Genomic DNA, 20,655 nt, shown 5'->3' on the forward strand with positions numbered 1-20,655 from the left:
GCATTTTATATTTTAAACGGCATGAATTTTATGAAATGCTATAAGTACGTAATATGCCAAAAGGAAAAACAGTTTCAAATAAAAACATACTACGATATTTCAAAAGCATGTAAGGAAACATATGAAATGTAAAATATAAACTTGACATAATAAAAAAAACGCAATCCCAAAATGATACTTTGGGCCAAGGAAAAGTCACATTCAGAAGACACAAGTAAAACTATTCCTTTTTGAGAAAAACACATTCCAACAAAGTGAAAAACGTAATGCAACATTTATGATTATGATCTGTCCTGTGACTGTTGTCCTGAAATAAATATCTACTACAATTCATAAAATTTAGATGTCAGTATCATTTCTGTTTTGTACTTATATATGGATTAATATACTAACTAATAGTTGTATGTTTTTGTTTTTAGTCTTCTGATTTTATTATACACTAAAACAAGTAGATCGTCGTTCTATAAATTTGAATAGCTAGTTATGAGTTTAAAGAATTGAACGAATTGGTATGATTATAAATTGTTGAAGAATAGTTTGTAGTCTAACAGTTATACTTTGACTGGCTGGAATTTTTTTTAAGTATAATTCATATTTGGACATTACACAGGAAATTGCAAACAACATAGTGGCATCGAGCAGATGTTTTCATGCTTTTACGGAAACTACCATAACAAAAGAAGCTGTATCGATATTATAAAGATGATGATTCATAGTAGTAAGCATATTATTAATAGTTGTTCACCATTAATATTATTGACATGACAAAGTGTTTCAATAACGCAGGACCAATATATAAATAATGGCCACAGCCGTTTTCCGCTACTCAAAAGTCATAATTCGATTGAGAAAAGACAAATCTGGGTTACAAAATATAACCGAGGGAAACACAACAGATATAAGAGAATTACGACGGAACAACAAAAACACTGACGTGCACCAAAACCAAATGCCAAAATACATAGAAACGAAGTATTTGACAACAACTGCCATATTCCTGAATTGGTACAGGACATTTAATAAAATAAATTGTGAATTAACCTGGGTATTTTGGGTCTGACACTTGTTCAAACAAATAGTCTTTAATTTAAATTTACATCTATCCATACATTTTATTATGTAAGGATTACCTAGAGAAAAGACTAAATATACAGAAAAATCAAAGAAACTTGCAGTGATTTATCGAGACTTTATCAAGAAAGGAAGATTTATTTGCATTCCAGAATTTTTTTTTCTTATATGGGTTTTGCCTCTCGTTTTATTTTAGTTTCGCATATTCGGCTTTCAAACTTTGGGATCTGGGCGTATGAGGTAAATCCAGGTTAAAGATTCGGATGTGAAAATTGTTCATTGATTATTCCACCATACCATGCTCCATTCAACTAAATTTTATTTAAAGATTTTCTCAAATAAGATCAGCTAGTCATTAAAATTGACTACTAATCGACTTCGATGACGTGCTTTTAGTTTGGATTTGAACGCAAGAACTTTTCATATTTAGACATTGTCTGACTTTGTTACTCTGTTTTTCAAAATACTTTTTTAAATAGAATTGAAAGAAAAGAAAATCCTAGATTTCATTTTTTATATTGACAGTGAACTGGAGTAAATTTTTGTGTTTGAACACTTTACATCGTCTATCTTCATAAAGTCCTGTGTATGAAGTGTGTCACGCTTCCAGAATAGCAATAAGTAAAATCACAAAAAAAATGAACTCCGTGGAAAATTCAAAACGGAAAGTCTCTAACCAATTGACAAAACCAAAAAGCTCAAACACATCAAACAAATTGAAAGCAACTGTCATATTTCTGACTTGGTACAGGCATTTTCTGATGATAAAAAGGGTCTAATAAACCTAGTTTTAAAGCTAGCTAAACATCTCACTTGTATGACAGTCGTATAAAATTCCATTATATTGACAACGGTGTGTGAATAAAAAAAACCAGACATAGTAGGTAAAAATGTCAACAATAGGGGTACAGCAGTCGACGTTTTGTTATATTTTTAATCACTATAAAAACAAACCTATATATAAACACATATTGATCATGACACAATAACACAATGACGGGTTGTATAAGTACAAGGCCATGTCACATGCAAGAAAGAAACACGAAAATGCACTGAGACAATACAAATAGATATAGGAAGATGTGGTGTGAGTGCCAATGAGACAACTCTCCATACAAATAACAATTTAAAAAGTAAACCATTATAGGTTAAAGTACGGCCTTCAACACGGAGCCTTAGCTCACACCGAACAACAAGCTATAAAGGGCCCCAAAATTACTAGTGTAAAACCATTCAAACGGGAAAACCAACGGTCTAATCTATATAAACAAAACGAGAAACGAGAAACACGTATATATTACATAAACAAACGACAACTACTGTACATCAGATTCCTAACTTAGGACAGGTGCAAACATTTGCAGCGGGATTAAACGTTTTAATGGATCCAAACCTTCTCCCTTTTTCTGAAACAATAGCATAACCACATTAGCAAAAACGAAAGACAAGAATACAAGATGTATCATAGAACAATAACACAGTAACGGGAAGTTTAAGTACAGAGCCACGTCAAATGGATACCACCAAATCAACAGACTAAATATTAAAAGTGATATTATAAAGACAAAAAAAGAATACTATAACACGTTATTTAAACGAAAAACAACTTCAATACCCATGATTTATACTTCAAGACCATCGTGTATTGTTTGTGGAGTTGATACAGAATATTTATTAACAAGTTCTTGGTTCCTTCTTATGAACTTTTTTTTGTCTTATTCTAAGCCGCTATAATAAGGCTGATGAGATGACATATGTTCTAACCGAAGAAATATTTGTGTTGTGGCAATCAAAATTTCTCTCACATTGCATCAAATCAATCAGTTAAACCCTTAATAATGTACATTTTAATTTCAGCATTATTCATAATGTTAAATACATAAAAGCTCTTGGGACGCACATGATTTTCAAAATCTTTTCTTATTTGAAAGCATTTGATTGGTTGTATTACGATTACAGTTAAAACTGTTTATTTAGCCTCTTAAACTTATAGATCAAACTCAAATTGTAAAAAAAAACCTTTGAAGAATGACTTTTCAACTGTTATTTTTTTGCCGCGAATTATTGCTAGTTTCAAAATATGTTTAAAAATGTCACTGAGAAAAGTTATAAGAAAAATTCATGTCGTCTTAGGCAAACAAAATATCAAATATTTCATTTCATGGGTTATTTCAATTTATTTATAATCTTATATCAAATCGTTAAATCCAGCCATGAATAAAAAATTCACTGATGACTGTCTGGTGAAACAGTCAAAGCGTTTATGTATAGACGGTAATGGAAACAACAGCTGTAACAAAACAAGTTGCAGAGTAGTATTGGCGTCTGTCATAGGTACGTTAAAACATTTATGTGAGAAAATACATGTATAGTTTAAGTTGACTTACTCGATTTGAATGAACAACTATGTGTTTTAGCACAAGTATTTTAGTTGTAGTTCTTATATCATCGATGCGTCGTTTTCGACATACATTAAAGGTATCATTTCAATATAAACATTGTAACTTCATTCATTCAAGTAGCCTTCTGTACCACAATCATTCAGTAACACAGTGTAAAACTTTGACAACACCTCTTTAATGGAGACAGTTAGGCCATTTTCTATGTTATTGGTTATGATCTATTTCTATTTCTTTATGTTTCCACACATTGCTTTAGATATAACAAAAGTATTATAGAAGTCGTACTCACTGATACTAAATTTGTCGTTTACCCAAAAGATAGTCAAAGTCTACAAACAGACAAGTAATTTTATAGTATATTATAACCATGCGTTTTAGAGCAACCATAGCGCAATATTGTACAAAAAATGAGATTGAGACGTAATACATTGTTTTACTATTTGCAATCATTCTAAATGAATGAAAGGGAAAATATTTAACAGGCATAGGAACCAAAATGCATGGGGACATGGGTGGCATCTGACACATATCTTGTTGACCAATTATATCAATTAAAACTGGAAAAAAAAATGTACTTTATTGGTTTTGTTTTAAATTTTTTTATTCGAGCTTAACTGATGAGTCTTTTATATAGACGAAACGCGCGTCTGGCGCAAATATGAAATTTCAAACCTGGTATGTATGATGAGTTTATTTCTGTACTCTTATTCGTCCAAAATTAGAGATTAGTTAGAGAAGATAAACTCTTAAAGTCAAATGAAACTTTAAATAAAAAAATGATGTAAACTTTTTTTTTTATAACTAAACTTCTTATTTCATTATTAAAGTTATAAATATAATACTTTTTTCTCAGGAAAAATTCTACAATTTGTCTAAATTTAGAGGAAATTCACTTTTGTTTAATTGTTTGCTTCCAGTAAACAATTCGCCTATATGTTTTCCGTATGCAGTGAACTCAGCGTGACCTTTCTCGTAAAAAATCCCGGTGATCGCAATACGCATTGATCTGTCACTGAAATAAACTTTTATCTTATTGTAGATGTTATACACGTGCTCAATATCCATGCTTCGTTGTTGATTGTTAACTATAAGGTGACAATCAGTAAACTACGGTTTAAAAACAAAACAACTAATTAGCTGTCATATTTTCACATCATTATAGACCAAGAGAAAAAATGAGGATTATACGATATGAATGCGTAAAAAATGATAAAATCGTGCACAAAAACGGGCCTTATCGTAAATTGTCCTTTAGTATATATACATGCATTGCTTCAAGAATTGGATAAACATTATTTTTCAAAAGTCAATCGTTTCATATGACTTTAATATGAGTTTTTTTTAACTTTTAAAGCTATTGCAGATAGTTTACATAATCAGCGTGATCAGAAAGTAAATGAAAAAGGTAAAACAAGTGATATTGGTGACAAAGTACTAACAAAACAAAAAGTGATCATGATTGGAAAATGAGTCAATACTTTTCAACTGATTAACACATTAATGTCTTATTAATACATAATTACACAACTGTCTAGGTTAGTGTTAGTGTTGATAAGAGTTCTCTCAAACGTATTGTTCACTTTCTTTATTTTCTTGTTTAGGGTTAGGAGCCTGGATTTTATTTGATCTTTTTAATTGTTTATAGTTGTATTTACTTTATATTTGATAAGCTCAAAATTTAAAGTATACATTGGTTACATTTTTATTTATTTTTTATTTTCAATTTTTTGATTTCTTTTTATTTAGTTATGATCGTAGGGCCTCTTAGTTGTACTTCTTATTGAAGGCAGTTAAGTGACATATATGTGAATTCATGTAAATTTTTGATTGAAGGAAAGTTAATCTACTTATATAGATCTGTGCTATACAAGAAGAAATTTAGATTTTAAGGAAGTTCGGTTGTCATGTTTTGGGATTTTTGTCAGATTTTCGGAATCTTCTGGTTTTATCCATTTGAATGCCTTAAAAAAAATTGCCCATTGACCCCCATTTTTCTTTTTATAATTTTTTTACATTTATAATGATAAGCCATCTGTAAAAGTCTTATAAAATTTTAGTTATTTTTTAATAGTTTTTGAGAACTTAAACTTGTCAATGATAAAGCTATGAAAAGTCAAGAGAGAATATTTCCCCACCCAAATTTCAATAGCTAATATCTCGAAAACAAGCACATTGACCTATAATTTGTTTTGCTCTTTTGATTCTTTTATTAATCCCCTATCAATATAAACTAGTGTTTTGAAACGTTGATTATTTTGAAAGTGAGAAGCGAACTCCATTAACAAGGATTACAGCACGCAAATTATTCACGTTGTTTACTCATGTTTATATCAATATAAACTAGTGTTTTGAAACGTTAATTATTTTGAAAGTGAGAATCAAAAGCATGTAAGGAAACATATGAAATGTAAAATATAAACTTGACATAATAAAAAAAACTCAACCCCAAAATGGTACTTTGGGCCAAGGAAAAGTCACATTTAGAAGACACAAGTAAAACTATTCCTTTTTGAGGAAAACACATTCCAACAAAGTAAAAAACGTTATGCAACATTTATGATTAGGATCTATCCAGTTGACTGTTGTCCTGAAATAAATATCTACTACAATTCATAAAATTTAGATGTCAGTATCATTTCTGTTTTGTACTTATATATGGATTAATATACTAACTAATAGTTGTATGTTTTTGTTTTTAGTCTTCTAATTTTATTATACACTAAAACAAGTAGATCGTCGTTCTATAAATTTGAATAGCTAGTTATGAGTTTAAAGAATTGAACGAATTGATATGATTATAAATTGTTGAAGAATAGTTTGTAGTCTAACAGTTATACTTTGACTGGCTGGAGTTTTTTTAAGTATAATTCATATTTGGACATTACACAGGAAATTGCAAACAACATAGTGACATCGAGCAGATGTTTTCATGCTTTTACGGAAACTACCATAACAAAAGAAGCTGTATCGATATTATAAAGATGATGATTCATAGTAGTAAGCATATTATTAATAGTTGTTCAGCATAGCAACCATTCGATTGAAATAAGCAGTTAATACTTTAAAAGCATTAATATTATTGACATGACAAAGTGTTTCAATAACGCAGGACCAATATATAAATAATGGCCAAAGCAGTTTTCCGCTACTCAAAAGTCATTATTCGATTGACAAAAGACAAACCCGGGTTACAAAATATAACCGAGGGAAACACAACAGATATAAGAGAATTACGACAAAAACACTGACGTACACCAAAACCAAAAGCCAAAATACATAGAAACGAACTGTTTGACAACAACTGCCATATTCCTGAATTGGTACAGGACATTTTAATAAAATAAATTGTGGATTAACCTGGGTATTTTGGGTCTGACACTTGTTCCAACAAATAGTCTTTAATCTATCCATACATTTTATCATGTAAGGATTAACTAGAGAAAAGACTTAATATACAGAAAAATCAAAAAAACTGGCAGTGATATATCGAGACTTTATCAAGAAAGGAAGATTTATTTGTATTCCAGAAAAGTTTTTTCTTATATGGGTTTTGCCTCTCGTTTTATTTTAGTTTCGCATATTCGGCTATCAAACTTTGGGATCTGGGCGTATGAGGTAAATCCAGGTTAAAGATTTTGATGTGAAAATTGTTCATTGATTGTTCCACCATACCATGCTCCATTCAACTAAATAATATTTAAAGATTTTCTCAAATAAGATCAGCTAGTCATTAAAATTGACTTCTAATCGACTTCGATGACGTGCTTTTAGTTTGGATTTGAACGCAAGAACTTTTCATATTAGACATTGTCTGACTTTGTTACTCTGTTTTTCAAATATTTTTTAAATAGAATTGAAAGAAAGAAAAATCCTACTTTTCATTTTTTATATTGACTGTGAACTGGAATAAACTCGTATGACAATTTCTAATTTTGTGTTTGAACACTTTACATCGTATATGTTAATGAAGTCCTGTGTATGAAGTGTGTCACGCTTCCAGAATAGCAATAAGTAAAATCACAAAAAAAACTTAACTCCGTGGAAAATTCAAAACGGAAAGTCTCTAATCAAATAACAAAACCAAACAGCTCAAACACATCAAACGAATTGAAAGCAACTGTCATACTCCTGACTTGGTACAGGCATTTTCTGATGGTAAAAACGGTCTAATAAACCTAGTTTTAAAGCTAGCTAAACATCTCACTTGTATGACAGTCGTATAAAATTCCATTATATTGACAAAGGTGTGTGAATAAAAAAACACAGACATAGTAGGTAAAAATGTCAACAATAGGGGTACAACAGTCGACGTTTTGTTATATTTTTAATCACTATAAAAACAAACCTATATATAAACACACATTGATTATGACACAATAACACAATGACGGGGTGTATAAGTACAAGGCCATGTCACATGCAAGAAAGAAACACGAAAATGCACTCAGACAATACAAAGCCATTAGCAAAAACGAAAGACAAGAATACAAGATTTATCATAGAACAATAACACAGTAACGGGAAGTTTAAGTACAGAGCCACGTCAAATGGATACCACCAAAACAACAGACTAAACAGTAAAAGTGATATTATAAAGACAATAAAAGAATACTATAACACGTTATTTAGACGAAAAACAACTTCAGTACCCATGATTTATACTTCAAGACCATCGTGATTATTTGTGGAGTTGATACAGAATATTCATTAACAAGGTCTTGGTTCCTTCTTATGAACTTTTTTTGTCTTATTCTAAGCCGCTATAATAAGGCTGATGAGATGACATATGTTCTAACCGAAGAAATATTTGTATTGTGGCAATCAAAATTTCTCTCACATTGCATTAAATCAATCAGTTAAACCCTTAATAATGTACATTTTAATTTCAGCATTATTCATAATGTTAAATACATAAAAGCTCTTGGGACGCACATGATTTACAAAAAAAATTCTTATTTGAAAGCATTTGATTGGTTGTATTACGATTACAGTTAAAACTGTTTATTTAGCCGCTTAAACTTATAGATCAAACTCAAATTGTAAAAAAAACCTTTGAAGAATGACATTTCAACTGTTATTTTTGCCGCGAATTATTGCTAGTTTCAAAATATGTTTTAAAATGTCACTGAGAAAAGTTATAAGAAAAATTCATGTCGTCTTAGGCAAACAAAATATCAAATATTTCATTTCATGGGTTATTTCAATTTATTTATAATTTTATATCAAATCGTTATATCCAGCCATGAATAAAAAAATCACTGATGACTGTCTGGTGAAACAGTCAAAGCGTTTATGTATAGACGGTAATGGCAACAACAGCTGTAACAAAACAAGTTGCAGAGTAGTATTGGCGTCTGCCATAGGTACGTTAAAACATTTATGTGAGAAAATACATGCATAGTTTAAGTTGTCCCAACATTTGACTTACTCGATTTGAATGAACAACTATGTGTTTTGGCACAAATATTTTAGTTGTAGTTCTTATATTATCGATGCGTCGTTTTCGACATACATTAAATGTAACATTTCAATATAAACATTGTAACATCATTCATTCAAGTAGCCTTCTGTACCACAATCAATCAGTAACACAGTGTAAAACGTTGACAACACCTCTTTAATTGAGACAGTTAGGCCATTTTCTATGTTATTGGTTATGATCTATTTTTATTTCTTTATGTTTCCACACATTGCTTTAGATATAACAAAAGTATTATAGAAGTCGTACTCACTGATACTAAATTTGTAGTCTACCCAAAAGATAGTCAAAGTCTACAAACAGACAAGTAAACGACTTATATTATAACCATGCGTTTTAGAGCAACCATAGCGCAATATTGTACAAAAAATGAGATTGAGTCGTAATACATTGTTTTACGATTTGCAATCATTCTAAATGAATGAAAGGGAAAATATTTAACAGGCATAGGAACCAAAATGCATGGGGACAAGGGTGGCATCTGACACATATCTTGTTGACCAATTATATCAATTAAAATTGGAAAAAAAATGTACTTTATTTGGTCTTTTTTACATTTTTTTATTCGAGCTTAACTGATGAGTCTTTTATATAGACGAAACGCGCGTCTGGCGCAAATATGAAATTTCAAACCTAGTATCTATAATGAGTTTATTTCTGTACTCTAAATAAAAAAAAATGATGTAAACTATTTTTTTATAACTAAACTTCTAATTTCATTATTAAAGTTATGAATATAATACTTTTTTCTCAAGAAAAATTCTACAATTTGTCTAAATTTAGAAGAAATTCACTTTTGTTTAATTGTTTGCTTCCAGTAAACAATTCGCCTATATGTTTTCCGTATGCGGTGAACTCAGCGTGACCTTTCTCGGAAAAATACGGTGATCGCAATACGCATTGATCTGTCACTGAAATAAACTTTTATCTTATTGTAGATGTTATACACGTGCTCAATATCCATGCTTCGTTGTTGATTGTTAACTATAAGGTGACAATCAGTAAACTACGGTTTAAAAACAAAACAATTAATTAGCTGCCATATTTTCACATCATTATAGACCAAGAGAAAAAATGAGGATTATACGATATGAATGCGTAAAAAATGATAAAATCGTGCACAAAAACGGGCCTTATCGTACCTTGTCCTTTAGTATATATACATGCATTGCTTCAAGAATTGGATAAACATTATTTTTCACAAGTCAATCGTTTCATATGACTTTAATATGATTATTTTTAACTTTTGAAAAAATAATCTTATGTCTATTGCAGATAGTTTACATAATCAGCGTGATCAGAAAGTAAATGAAAAAGGTAAAACAAGTGATATCGGTGACAAAGTACCAACAAGCAAAAATTGATAATGGTTGGAAAATGAGTCAAAACTTTTCAACTGATTAAAACAATAATGTCTTATTAATACATAATTACACAAAATTTCTAGGTTAGTGGTAGTGTTGATAAGAGTTCTCTCAAACGTATTGTTCCCCTTTCTTTATTTTCTTGTTGAGGGTTAGGAGCCTGTATTTTATTTGCTCTTTTAAATTGTATATAGTTGTATTTATTTTATATTTGATAGGCTCAATATTTAAAGTAAACATTGGTTAGATTTTTTATTTTTTTTATTTTCACTTTTTTAATTGCTTTTTATTTAGTTATCGTAGGGCCTCTTAGTTGTACTTCTTATTGAAGGCAGTTAAGTGACATATATGTGAATTCATGTAAGTTTTTGATTGAAGAACAGTTCATCTAATTATATAGATCTGTGCTATGCAAGAAGAAATTTAGATTTTAAGGAAGTTCGGTTGTCATGCTTTGGGATTTTTGTCAGATTTTCGGAATCTTCTGGTTTTATCCATTTGAATGCCTAAAAAAAAATGCCCATTGACCCCCATTTTTCTTTTTATAAATCTTTTACATGTATAATGATAAGCAATCTGTAAAAGTCTTATAAAATTTTAGTTATTTTTTAATAGTTTTTGAGAACTTAAACTTGTCAATGATAAAGCTATGAAAAGTCAAGAAAGAATATTTTCCCACCCAAACTTTAATAGCTAATATCTCGAAAACAAGCACATTGATCTATAATGTTTTGCTCTTTTGATTCCTTTATTAATCCCCTATCAATATAAACTAGTGTTTTGAAACGTTGATTATTTTGAAAGTGAGAAGCGAACTCCATTAACAAGGATTACAGCACGCAAATTATTCACGTTGTTTACTCATGTTTTGTATAAGCGTTCATGATGAAGGGAAATCAAGAACAGCCCTTTGAACGAATGAAATTGATAAAGTTATTTTCATTTTGTAACAAAAGCAAACATATTTTATTCCAGTAGAGAGTATCATTTTTAAAGTTGTTTTTCAGCTTAAAATACACCGGCCATGGGAGAGAATTGTTTACTATGGCAATAGAAACTCATGATAGAAACGCACTTATTCTGTAGATGGTTTTATTGTTTGAATGAATGGTCCATTGAGTACCATATTTATATGACAACATCAGCTGATCAGGGATATACATAAAAGCTCTATACCTTTTTTGCAGATTCACAAAACTGCGATGATGATACAAGCAGCAATACCGACGATGTAAACAAAAGTAGGAATGGGAAAGAAAAGGAAAAAGACAAAGGGAAAAACAAAACAGAAAGTAATATAAACAGATTTTGTACAAATGAATGAAAGACTGTTATAAAAGGTTGACATTATAAAAACATTAACCTAAAAGCTCAAAATATTATGTCCGAAGTAAAAATACAGTCCTCATACAAAGCTTTCAATAGCACCGGTTTAATCCGAATCGAGCGATCTGTAGAGAAATTAGGACACAAAGTGTAACTTGAAAGCCTTTTTTTTTATTAATCAAAAATGTTTTCACACTGGAGGCTAATTAGGCTTTAGTGATGTTTTATTAGCTAATCTTAATCCGAAAAATGCAGGATATTTTTTTATTAGTTGTTATTAGCTTTGAACAATAACGGTACCAATTTTCCTTCACCAGATGCGCATTTCGACAATACATGTCTCTTCAATGATGCTCGTGGCCAAAATATTTCTATTTGAAATCCAAAGCTTATATAAAAGATGAAGAGCTATAATCCAAAATGTAATGTAAAAGCAAATACTCTCAGATCTGTACCCGGTGTCTTTTTTGTTGTTGTTGGGATTTTAAAGTACCCATAAACGTTCACTCTGTGATTTGGTTAGATTTATTTCTTCTTGTATCCATGTAATGAGTTAAGCCTTTTCAACTGACTTGTATGGTTATTTTTATCAGATTTGTTTCATTGACAATCATACCAAATTTTCTTTTTATATATAAGCAGGAGATTAAGACAAATGACGGGAATACAGTCCAGTTTGTGGGATTTTCCCACCGGAAAGGAAGATCAAAGTACTTTATCTGTCTTTATAAAAAGCGTCCTCCTTACTCTGAACGATGATAACCTCGTATAGTACAATATCATTGATATCGAAGATAACAAATTGATCAATGTTCATGTCAAATATTTATGAAAAAGAAATTGATATTATTTGTACTTACTTTTCCCCCCATGGTTTCTATCTGTTTCAGGCATATTTAAAGTTGGAGCAATAGTTGGAATCTCAGTTGGAATAACAGGCACAATCATATTATTTCTGATTATACTGGTTATTATTTTCGTATGCAGACGAAGGTAAATCTGTTTTAGTTTATAATAATACATGTACATTATCACTAACCGGTAGATAAACTCCTTATAGATACAAGGATTGAAATTTTTCAGGATTATTATTAAAATTGATTTATTATTCTTAGTTGAACTTGCAGTTTTCCAAAAAAATGTGCAAAACTTATCATTATTTCAAATAAAGAAAAACTTGGCATGAGTAAAGTCTAATTGTTTTAGGGAGGGATAAATCATTCTTTGTAAAAAATCACTCTATTTCAAATAAAAAATCTCTGACACAGGCATCATCAAGATGCTTGATTGCATGATTAACAACATATTTGTTACGTATAGAGGACGTGTTTTTTTTCAACTAACTATCGGCATTCCCATGGGAACCAATAGTGTCTCTCTTCTTTCCGACTTGTTCCTTTTTTCTTATGAGGCTGACTACATATAGGAACTTCTAAGAAAGAAAGAAAAGAAATTAACAATATCGTTAACTTTTATTCTCGTTATATAGATGATGTTCTCTCACAAAATAATTCAAAATTTGGTGACTATTTTGAACGTCAATGGAATTTAATCATTTAAATTGTCATCATCTTGTCCTGTTCACAAGCTTAAGTTACCCAGCTACCTCTAGTTATTCCAATATGTCATAGAAACACCAAATGAAAAAATAATGGTGTATTTAAATATCCAAGATACATTTTTATGACTAAGATTTTCATTACTGAAATGAAATGTAAGTTTAATTTCTTACCACTGTCATTCAAGAAAATATTTTTTAACATTTATTTGTATGCAATCGGATGTGACGTACTATGATAAGGTGGTATTACACTTAAATCATACCAGAAAAGAGTTGTTTCGTGTTGAAAAGACTCATCAATGACACTTTAAAAAAACCCAATAAAGTTGAATTGCATTGAATACCCAAAATTCCATAAACTTTTGCTATATAGAGCTCATGTAATCTATTTCTGAAATGAATAATTCTTAGTACATGTATTTCGAAAAATCCAAAGTTTTGAAAATGTTGACTATATTTCATGTATTTATGACCATATCAATAATAATTCATGTCGACACAGGAGTGCTTTTAAACGATCAGGTTTTTCCCTCTATGTAATGATTATAGACCGTTGTACATAGTTGGCTTTTTCTCGATTTTAGGGGATTGTTCATGATCATGTCAGCCTCGCTTCAACATATTCCATTTTTGGTTGCTATAATCTGTCTCTCATTTATAGATTTGATCTTTTTAAAACTCATGCTGCCCGAATGTTGTTGTTTATTACTGGTTGACAGATGTTCTACCGGATAAAGACAATTATTTTTTATTTTATGCCAATTCATCAAGTATCGATAATAATTTTAAAACTGTATGATACCAGTTTTGAGTCACACAATGAAGCTGTCGCTAGTGTTTCCCTGGTCAATTTTCTTTTTCAGCACATTTTTTGCAAAAGCAATATATTTTTCGCCGCTTTCAATGTTTTTCGACAACGAAAATAAACATAATTTACGTTTAAAAATCAAACCAAAAATTAAAAAAAATCAGTTTGTAACATTGTTGTCTATTATAATTTTACATACATTATTTCCAGTTTGAATCTACATTGTAATCAATAAAAACTCAGAAATAACAAACATCTTCTTTTAAAAAAAATAACTTTCAAAGAAGTCACCATTATTGACTAACTTTGTCGGATATCTTCCATATAGTTAACGGATAGCAGAATAAAGTCAGAGATTTTTCTTACTTTTGAATATATTTATTCATGACAACAGGTTTTTTTTTTCCCGGGACATCGTCAAAAGAAAAGTCGAGACGTAAATGTTTGTTTCAGACAATTGCGTCGTTAAAACGTATAAGGATTTATTATTACCCTCTTCAAAACAGTTATTCCTATCAAGCTTAAAATTACGTCAAAAGGTCTTGTTTGTCGAGTGAGCAAAACAACTTATAGAAAAAGTCACCTTTTTTTGAATATTTATAGAAATAGTGATTTAAATCTTCTCACGTTTCATTACTTTCGATAAATTTAGACGAGTATCACCCTAAACTGGAGATTACATTAATTACAGATTTATTTTTACATGATTATAATTTTCAAGTTATACATTTTAAGCAGCAATGTTCTATCATCATCCGTGTACGAAGTACACTTTGAGTGTTCACGGTGCGGTGCAACCAGACGTACGATTTGGACCCCTTTAAGTTTTATAGGTTTTTTTCATTTTGTATTACCTTGTAGTTTGATATTTCACTTATGTACATTAATGGAAATGTGTATTTGCCATTATTATTTTGATACTCTAAGTAAAGTAAGTAAATTATGTACATGTATTATAGTGACATGCATAAATATATACAGATTACAAACCTATAATATATGATAAATATTAATTCACCCGACCCAATGGACCTATAAGTCAGCTCAAATGAAATAAAATAATTATGTACTTCAAAATTTGTTATGGCAAATTTGTCTGTTTTTGCTGCTGGATCCCAATTTATGTCACATCATCCAATAATATATGTTTGTGTTGTACCTTAACTTGCCAATATAGCAGATTATAAAAAATGTTCATATTCACGGGAGGTTTAGCTTCCTATAGAACCACGTATTTCTCCACGAATAATGCATGTACCAAGTACGAAAACTAATATTTATTTTCCAGTCGTTCTGATGGCGTTTGTTTGGCGTTGAATTTTGTCAATTGTATAAACTAACACTTTTTTAATTCATCTTTGAGTTCGGTTTTCTTGTTTATACTATTTTTGCATTACATGTTCCATGATAAATTATGCCGACATTAAAGTTTTAAATGTGGTTTGATGGTATCATTTTACACTTTCTCAAAATCATTCCGTTGCTCCCGTAGTTAGATACCAGTTAGAAAATAATATATTTTCCTTTTTTTTTTCTTAAGTCCCAATTATAAGATATATGTTTAATAGATCAAAGAAAAAGAAGAGAAAGCATTTAACAAGACAACAGGCTATCAATCAAAGACTTGCAATCGAAAAGTATGAAAGCGGATCATTCAGTACAAACAAGGGAGGAAACAATGTTCTTTCTGCTAAAATACCTTTTAAAACTGACGAGGCACAAGGCAAGTACTTTGTTCCCTCCATTACGAAATACGATAAAGAATTGAGCAACCGGAAACTACCAGAAATTAAAAGATGTAGTGGTGCTGAGGGTGATGATAATGTTTACTACGAGATTGATGAAGATAAGATCAAATCTTCAACAGATATTGATGGAGTGTATCAGAATAAAATCAAAGAATTCACTGATAAAAGTTCTTATCATAGTGACCAGACAAGATCTGAAATCCAATTAGGGTATGGCAGCATAATTTTTTCGTTTGAATTGTTTAATAATTTTTTATAGTTTGAAAAAAATTAAGGATGGATTATTTTTGTTATACATTTTAAGCAGGGTTATTTAATTCTAAGAGCTGAGCACAATGGTAAAGTCAGAACAAAGACTCTTCAATACAAATTTGCATCTATATACAAATAACTGTGTTTTGAGGTAAACTGAAATAATTCACTTAAACTGATGTTTCAAAATTGATATTGTGTGTTAAAATGTATTAGTAAATGAATTTGCTACGGTTTCTAGTGGCAAATAAAACATCAGAAGATCATTTAGATAATATTTGTTTTTATAAAACATGCATTATCACCGATTAACTTATGTCTTTCTTTTGTTGCTGTAAAAAAATGACGGCCTTAAGTTTTAAATAGAAAAACAAATTAATCAAAATATCCCCTTTTTTTATTAAAAATTTTATTTGATTTTCATTTATGTATTGCTTTCATCTAGTGATATTAATCGGTGTAAAGTATTTGACTTGAACAAATTTGAAAAATCGACAATTTCACAAAAAGATTAGCCATTAAATTTTGGAAGCTCCACACATATTACGTCATACATTATGTCGACTTTAAGGTTTGAAATAAGGTTTAACAACATTATGGTTGTAGTATCCTATTTGTATACGTTCGATACCTGTCAAAATCATTATTTTAACAAAAAATATTCTAAACTTTTTACGTATTCCTAATTATTACATGTATGTTTTACAGATTAATGAAAAAGAAAATGGAACAGCTGACAAAACAACAGTCTATCGACCAAAGAAGTGAGATTGCAAGTCTTGAAAGTAGTATTTTCAGTACAAATAATAGAGAAAACACAAACACTATTCTGTTTGCGAACGAATCTTTAAATACTGACGAGGAACAAGGCGAGTACTTTGTTCTCGATCCCTTCATTACGAAATATGACAAAGACTTGAGTAAACTAGATTTACCAGAGATCAAAAGGTTCAGTGTAGCACAGGATGACGAGAGAGTTTATAATGAAATTGATGAAGATGAAGTCCAACCCCCGACAGATATGAAGGGTGTCCGCCAAAAGAAAATAGAAGTTAAGGTCAAATGTTCTGGCAACGGTGACAAGAACATGTATGAAATCCCTAGGTATGGCAATGTTTTTTTTCTCATTTGAATTGTTGTACGCTGTGTTATGTCGAGGTTTTTTTTTACATCTTTCTATGTTGTGGGTTTGGTTCATTGCCGAAGGGCTTCGTTTTCCTTTAGTTGCTAATATCTTGATCATTTGTTTTACGGTGAATTATTGTCTCATGCCAATCATATCATATATAAAGGCAACAGTAGTATACCGCTGTTCAAAACTCATAAATCTATGGACAAAAAACAAAACGGGGTAAAAAACTAAAACTGAGGGAAACGCATTAAATATTAGAGGAGAACAACGACACAACATTAAAATGTAACACACACAGCAACGGACTAACCATTAGACCAAATCCGTTGAGAATAACCAATATAACATCAAAACCAAATACATGAATTTGGTATAGAAAAGTACCGTGACACATCTTATAGTAATGTGAATTCACACTCAAAAATAGGAGAAAACAAACGACACAACGGAAACACAACGTAAACATGTTACACACACAGAAACAACTATGATATAACAATGACCACATATATAACTTAATTGCATATTCGTTTTTTTTACAGCAAATATTTTACAAAATAAATATGATTCTATCTGATTATATTTTTTGCATTAACGGTTTTCTGTATTTAAACTTGACGAGAAATTTGCCCCAATCATTATGACCCGGTAATAAGTCTTGGTCAAATTTGTTCACGTTAGGTCATATAAAAAGGAAGATGTGGTATGATTGCCAATGAGACCACCGTCCACAATAGACCCAAATGACACAGAAATTAACATCTATAGGTCATCGTACGGCCTTTATAGATATGAGAAGATGTGGTGTGAGTGCCAATGAGACAACTCTCTATCCAAATAACAATTTATAAAAGTAAACCATTATAGGACAATGTACGGCCTTCAACACGGAGCCTTGGCTCACACCGAACAACAAGCTATAAAAGGGCCCCAAAATTATCAGTCTAAAAGCATTCAAACGGGAAAACCAACGGTATTTGTTTCCTGTTAAACGCCGTATTATATTATTTTAAAAGAAATGAACTGACCTGAGTTATTGAATCAGAAGGAAGACTTAAAAATACTAGTTTGGGATGATTATACCAGAACGAGTGGAGAAAAGTATAATGGAATTATTTACTAACTGATAATTTAAAAAATGCGTTATGTATAAAACCTCGGCATGAAAAGATATAAAGGAATGTTTATCGATTTCCAATGGAGAATAAAATATTAAGAGATAATTGAAATGAAAGTTATATGATGCGTCATTCATAGTTTTACCATCGTATTATTGTTTTTTTGATGGCCACATGTAAACAGCACTTTGAAAAAAAGCAATTTATAAAATATCACCTTTTATTTAGGATATAATTGGATATCTATATATCTATTGCTTTTATCCTGTGGTATCATTAAGAAAATAAGAGAATAAAAAAAATAAAAGTTTACCCGCTATATTTTAAAAGTTGAAATGAAAGTCCCTTTAAAATTTATGCCGATCGACGCTAAATAAAGGCAACAGTAGTATACCGCTGTTCAAAACTCATAAATCCATGGACAAAAAACAAAATCGGGGTAACAAACTAAAACCGAGGGAAACGCATTAAATATAAGTGGAGAACAACGACACAACACTAAAATGTAACACACAGAAACGGACCAAGCATCAGACAAAATCCCACGAGAATAAAGATTTTAAATAAGGTTTCAAGCAATTTCTTCAAAATCGTTCGTTTTCGTATGTAGTAAGATTCATGTTAAAATAGTAAAAATAAATGTATAACCTTTTCTACATCCCGAAATATCACATACATTTTTACAGATCAACGAAAGATACGAATAAACAACAAACAAGACCACAGTCTGTTGACCAAAGAACGGAGATTGATATTCAAAATAGTTCATCCGGAGACAAAGTTATCATGTCTGTGAACGAATCTTTAAATACTGACGAGGAGCAAGGCGAATACTTTGTACTCGATCCATCAGTGACGAAATATGATAGAGACATCAGCAACCTGGTCTTACCAGAAGTTAAAAGGTTTAGTGTTGCACAAGGAGATGAGAACGTTTACAATGAAATTAATGAAGATCGAATCGAATCCTCGCCAGTTATTAAGGTAGATCAGCAGAAGCAAATAGAAGATGTTAGAGATATAGTTATTTACCATACTGATCATATCAACCATGGTACCCAATCAGGGTTTGACAATACCGCTTACCATGTAGCATCCGAGATAGACGATAAAAGCTTCTAGGAAAAAAGAGTACTGACACAACTGTATATAAGTGTTTTTATATATTCCAAACATTGTTTACTTTACCATTTTGTCTATGTTTAGTCTGAAATTCTTTTACATTGCATGCTATAATGAAAACCATAAGCAGTTGACAATAGATTTGTTTATGAAGAACAATATAAAGCCGATTTGTTTCGCGGAATCATCATTAGTTCTATCAGGCAAAATTAGTGTAATCATTTCCTATTCTTAATTTAAAACCTGATAGTTACGCTTACTAGAGCCTGTACCAAGTCCATAATATGACAGTCGTTTTTCATTCTCTTAATGTGTTTGAGATTTTAATTTAAAATTTGTAATTTTCAAGGGACTGTTTTGAATTTTCCTTTAAAATTTGGTATTTGTTTACATTACGTTTTACTAAACATTTTTGACTATCCTTACCTTTTAACACATACCTTTGTATTTTTTATTTTTTATTTACATATTGTATAAAAAGAAATTACGCCCTGATTTTAATTAACTAAAATGAAAAAAACAAGAAGAAAAAAATGTACGGAATTTACTCAAAGACATGTACCGCATATTAAAACAATTTGCTAATCAGAATATTTAATACAGTATCGTTTTGAAGAAAATGGTTATATACAACACCACTTTGAAGCATTGGTCTGTAATTCAAATAAGATCTCACGATTTACAATAAAGGCTATGATTTTTTACATGTAATTTTCCAGCTGTCATGTTTTCATTTCGAGGCTACCCAAAACAAACCACGGGATTGATGACGGTCACGAGAAAAAAAGGTCGATATAGGAATCTTTTATCAGATGTTTAGCATAAATATTATTTGGAGAGGGAAAATAGAAGAATTTTTTCTTATAAAAGACAATAGATAACTATTTGATTAAAAGTATTTTCTGTTGTACTTGTTTGTTTGATTCCTAGATCTGTTATAATTTTTGTTTTGTGTCGATCTTAATAATAAATTATTTTCAAATATATATTTTTTATGAATTGAAACAACCCCGTCGTCCTCGATTTAAGAATCGACTTTGCACTCATACGCATTTTTAACCTAATATATTCTCAATGTCACCCTACTCTGCAGCCCCTTAATTCAGTTGTTGTCGTCGGTAGTTTTCTGTCGTATTTCATTATATTTACTATATAGATATAAGAAAACGTGGTATGAGTGCCAATGAGACCATTCTCTATCCAAGTCACAATTCATAAAAGTAAACCATTATAGGTCAAAGTACGGTCTCACACGGAACAGCAAGCTATGAA

General features: G+C 30.5%; 1 protein-coding gene across 1 annotated transcript; it reads left to right on the forward strand.

The window, feature by feature from the left end:
- Positions 1 to 6,359: 6,359 nt before the first annotated feature.
- LOC143044462 (uncharacterized) lies at positions 6,360 to 20,360 on the forward strand. The gene is made up of 8 exons (XM_076216499.1): positions 6,360 to 6,470; positions 8,714 to 8,836; positions 10,228 to 10,269; positions 11,504 to 11,608; positions 12,533 to 12,635; positions 15,580 to 15,969; positions 16,720 to 17,115; positions 18,948 to 20,360. Exons 1-8 carry the CDS (start codon positions 6,395 to 6,397, stop codon positions 19,381 to 19,383), a joined length of 1,671 nt encoding a protein of 556 aa, XP_076072614.1. The 5' UTR covers positions 6,360 to 6,394; the 3' UTR covers positions 19,384 to 20,360.
- The last annotated feature ends 295 nt before the right edge of the window (positions 20,361 to 20,655 follow it).

This window comes from Mytilus galloprovincialis, chromosome 9, assembly GCF_965363235.1.
Source record: "Mytilus galloprovincialis chromosome 9, xbMytGall1.hap1.1, whole genome shotgun sequence".
Taxonomy (NCBI): domain Eukaryota; kingdom Metazoa; phylum Mollusca; class Bivalvia; order Mytilida; family Mytilidae; genus Mytilus; species Mytilus galloprovincialis.

What these genes read in the sequence shown, in the direction of transcription:
- LOC143044462 (XM_076216499.1), top strand. Translation starts at nt 6,395, where the DNA reads ATGTTTTCATGCTTTTACGGAAACTACCATAACAAAAGAAGCTGTATC. An exon ending in AGTATTGGCGTCTGCCATAG is followed by an intron (nt 8,837 to 10,227) that starts GTACGTTAAAAC and finishes TGTCTATTGCAG; the next exon opens with ATAGTTTACATAATCAGCGT. An exon ending in ATTTTCGTATGCAGACGAAG is followed by an intron (nt 12,636 to 15,579) that starts GTAAATCTGTTT and finishes TATGTTTAATAG; the next exon opens with ATCAAAGAAAAAGAAGAGAA.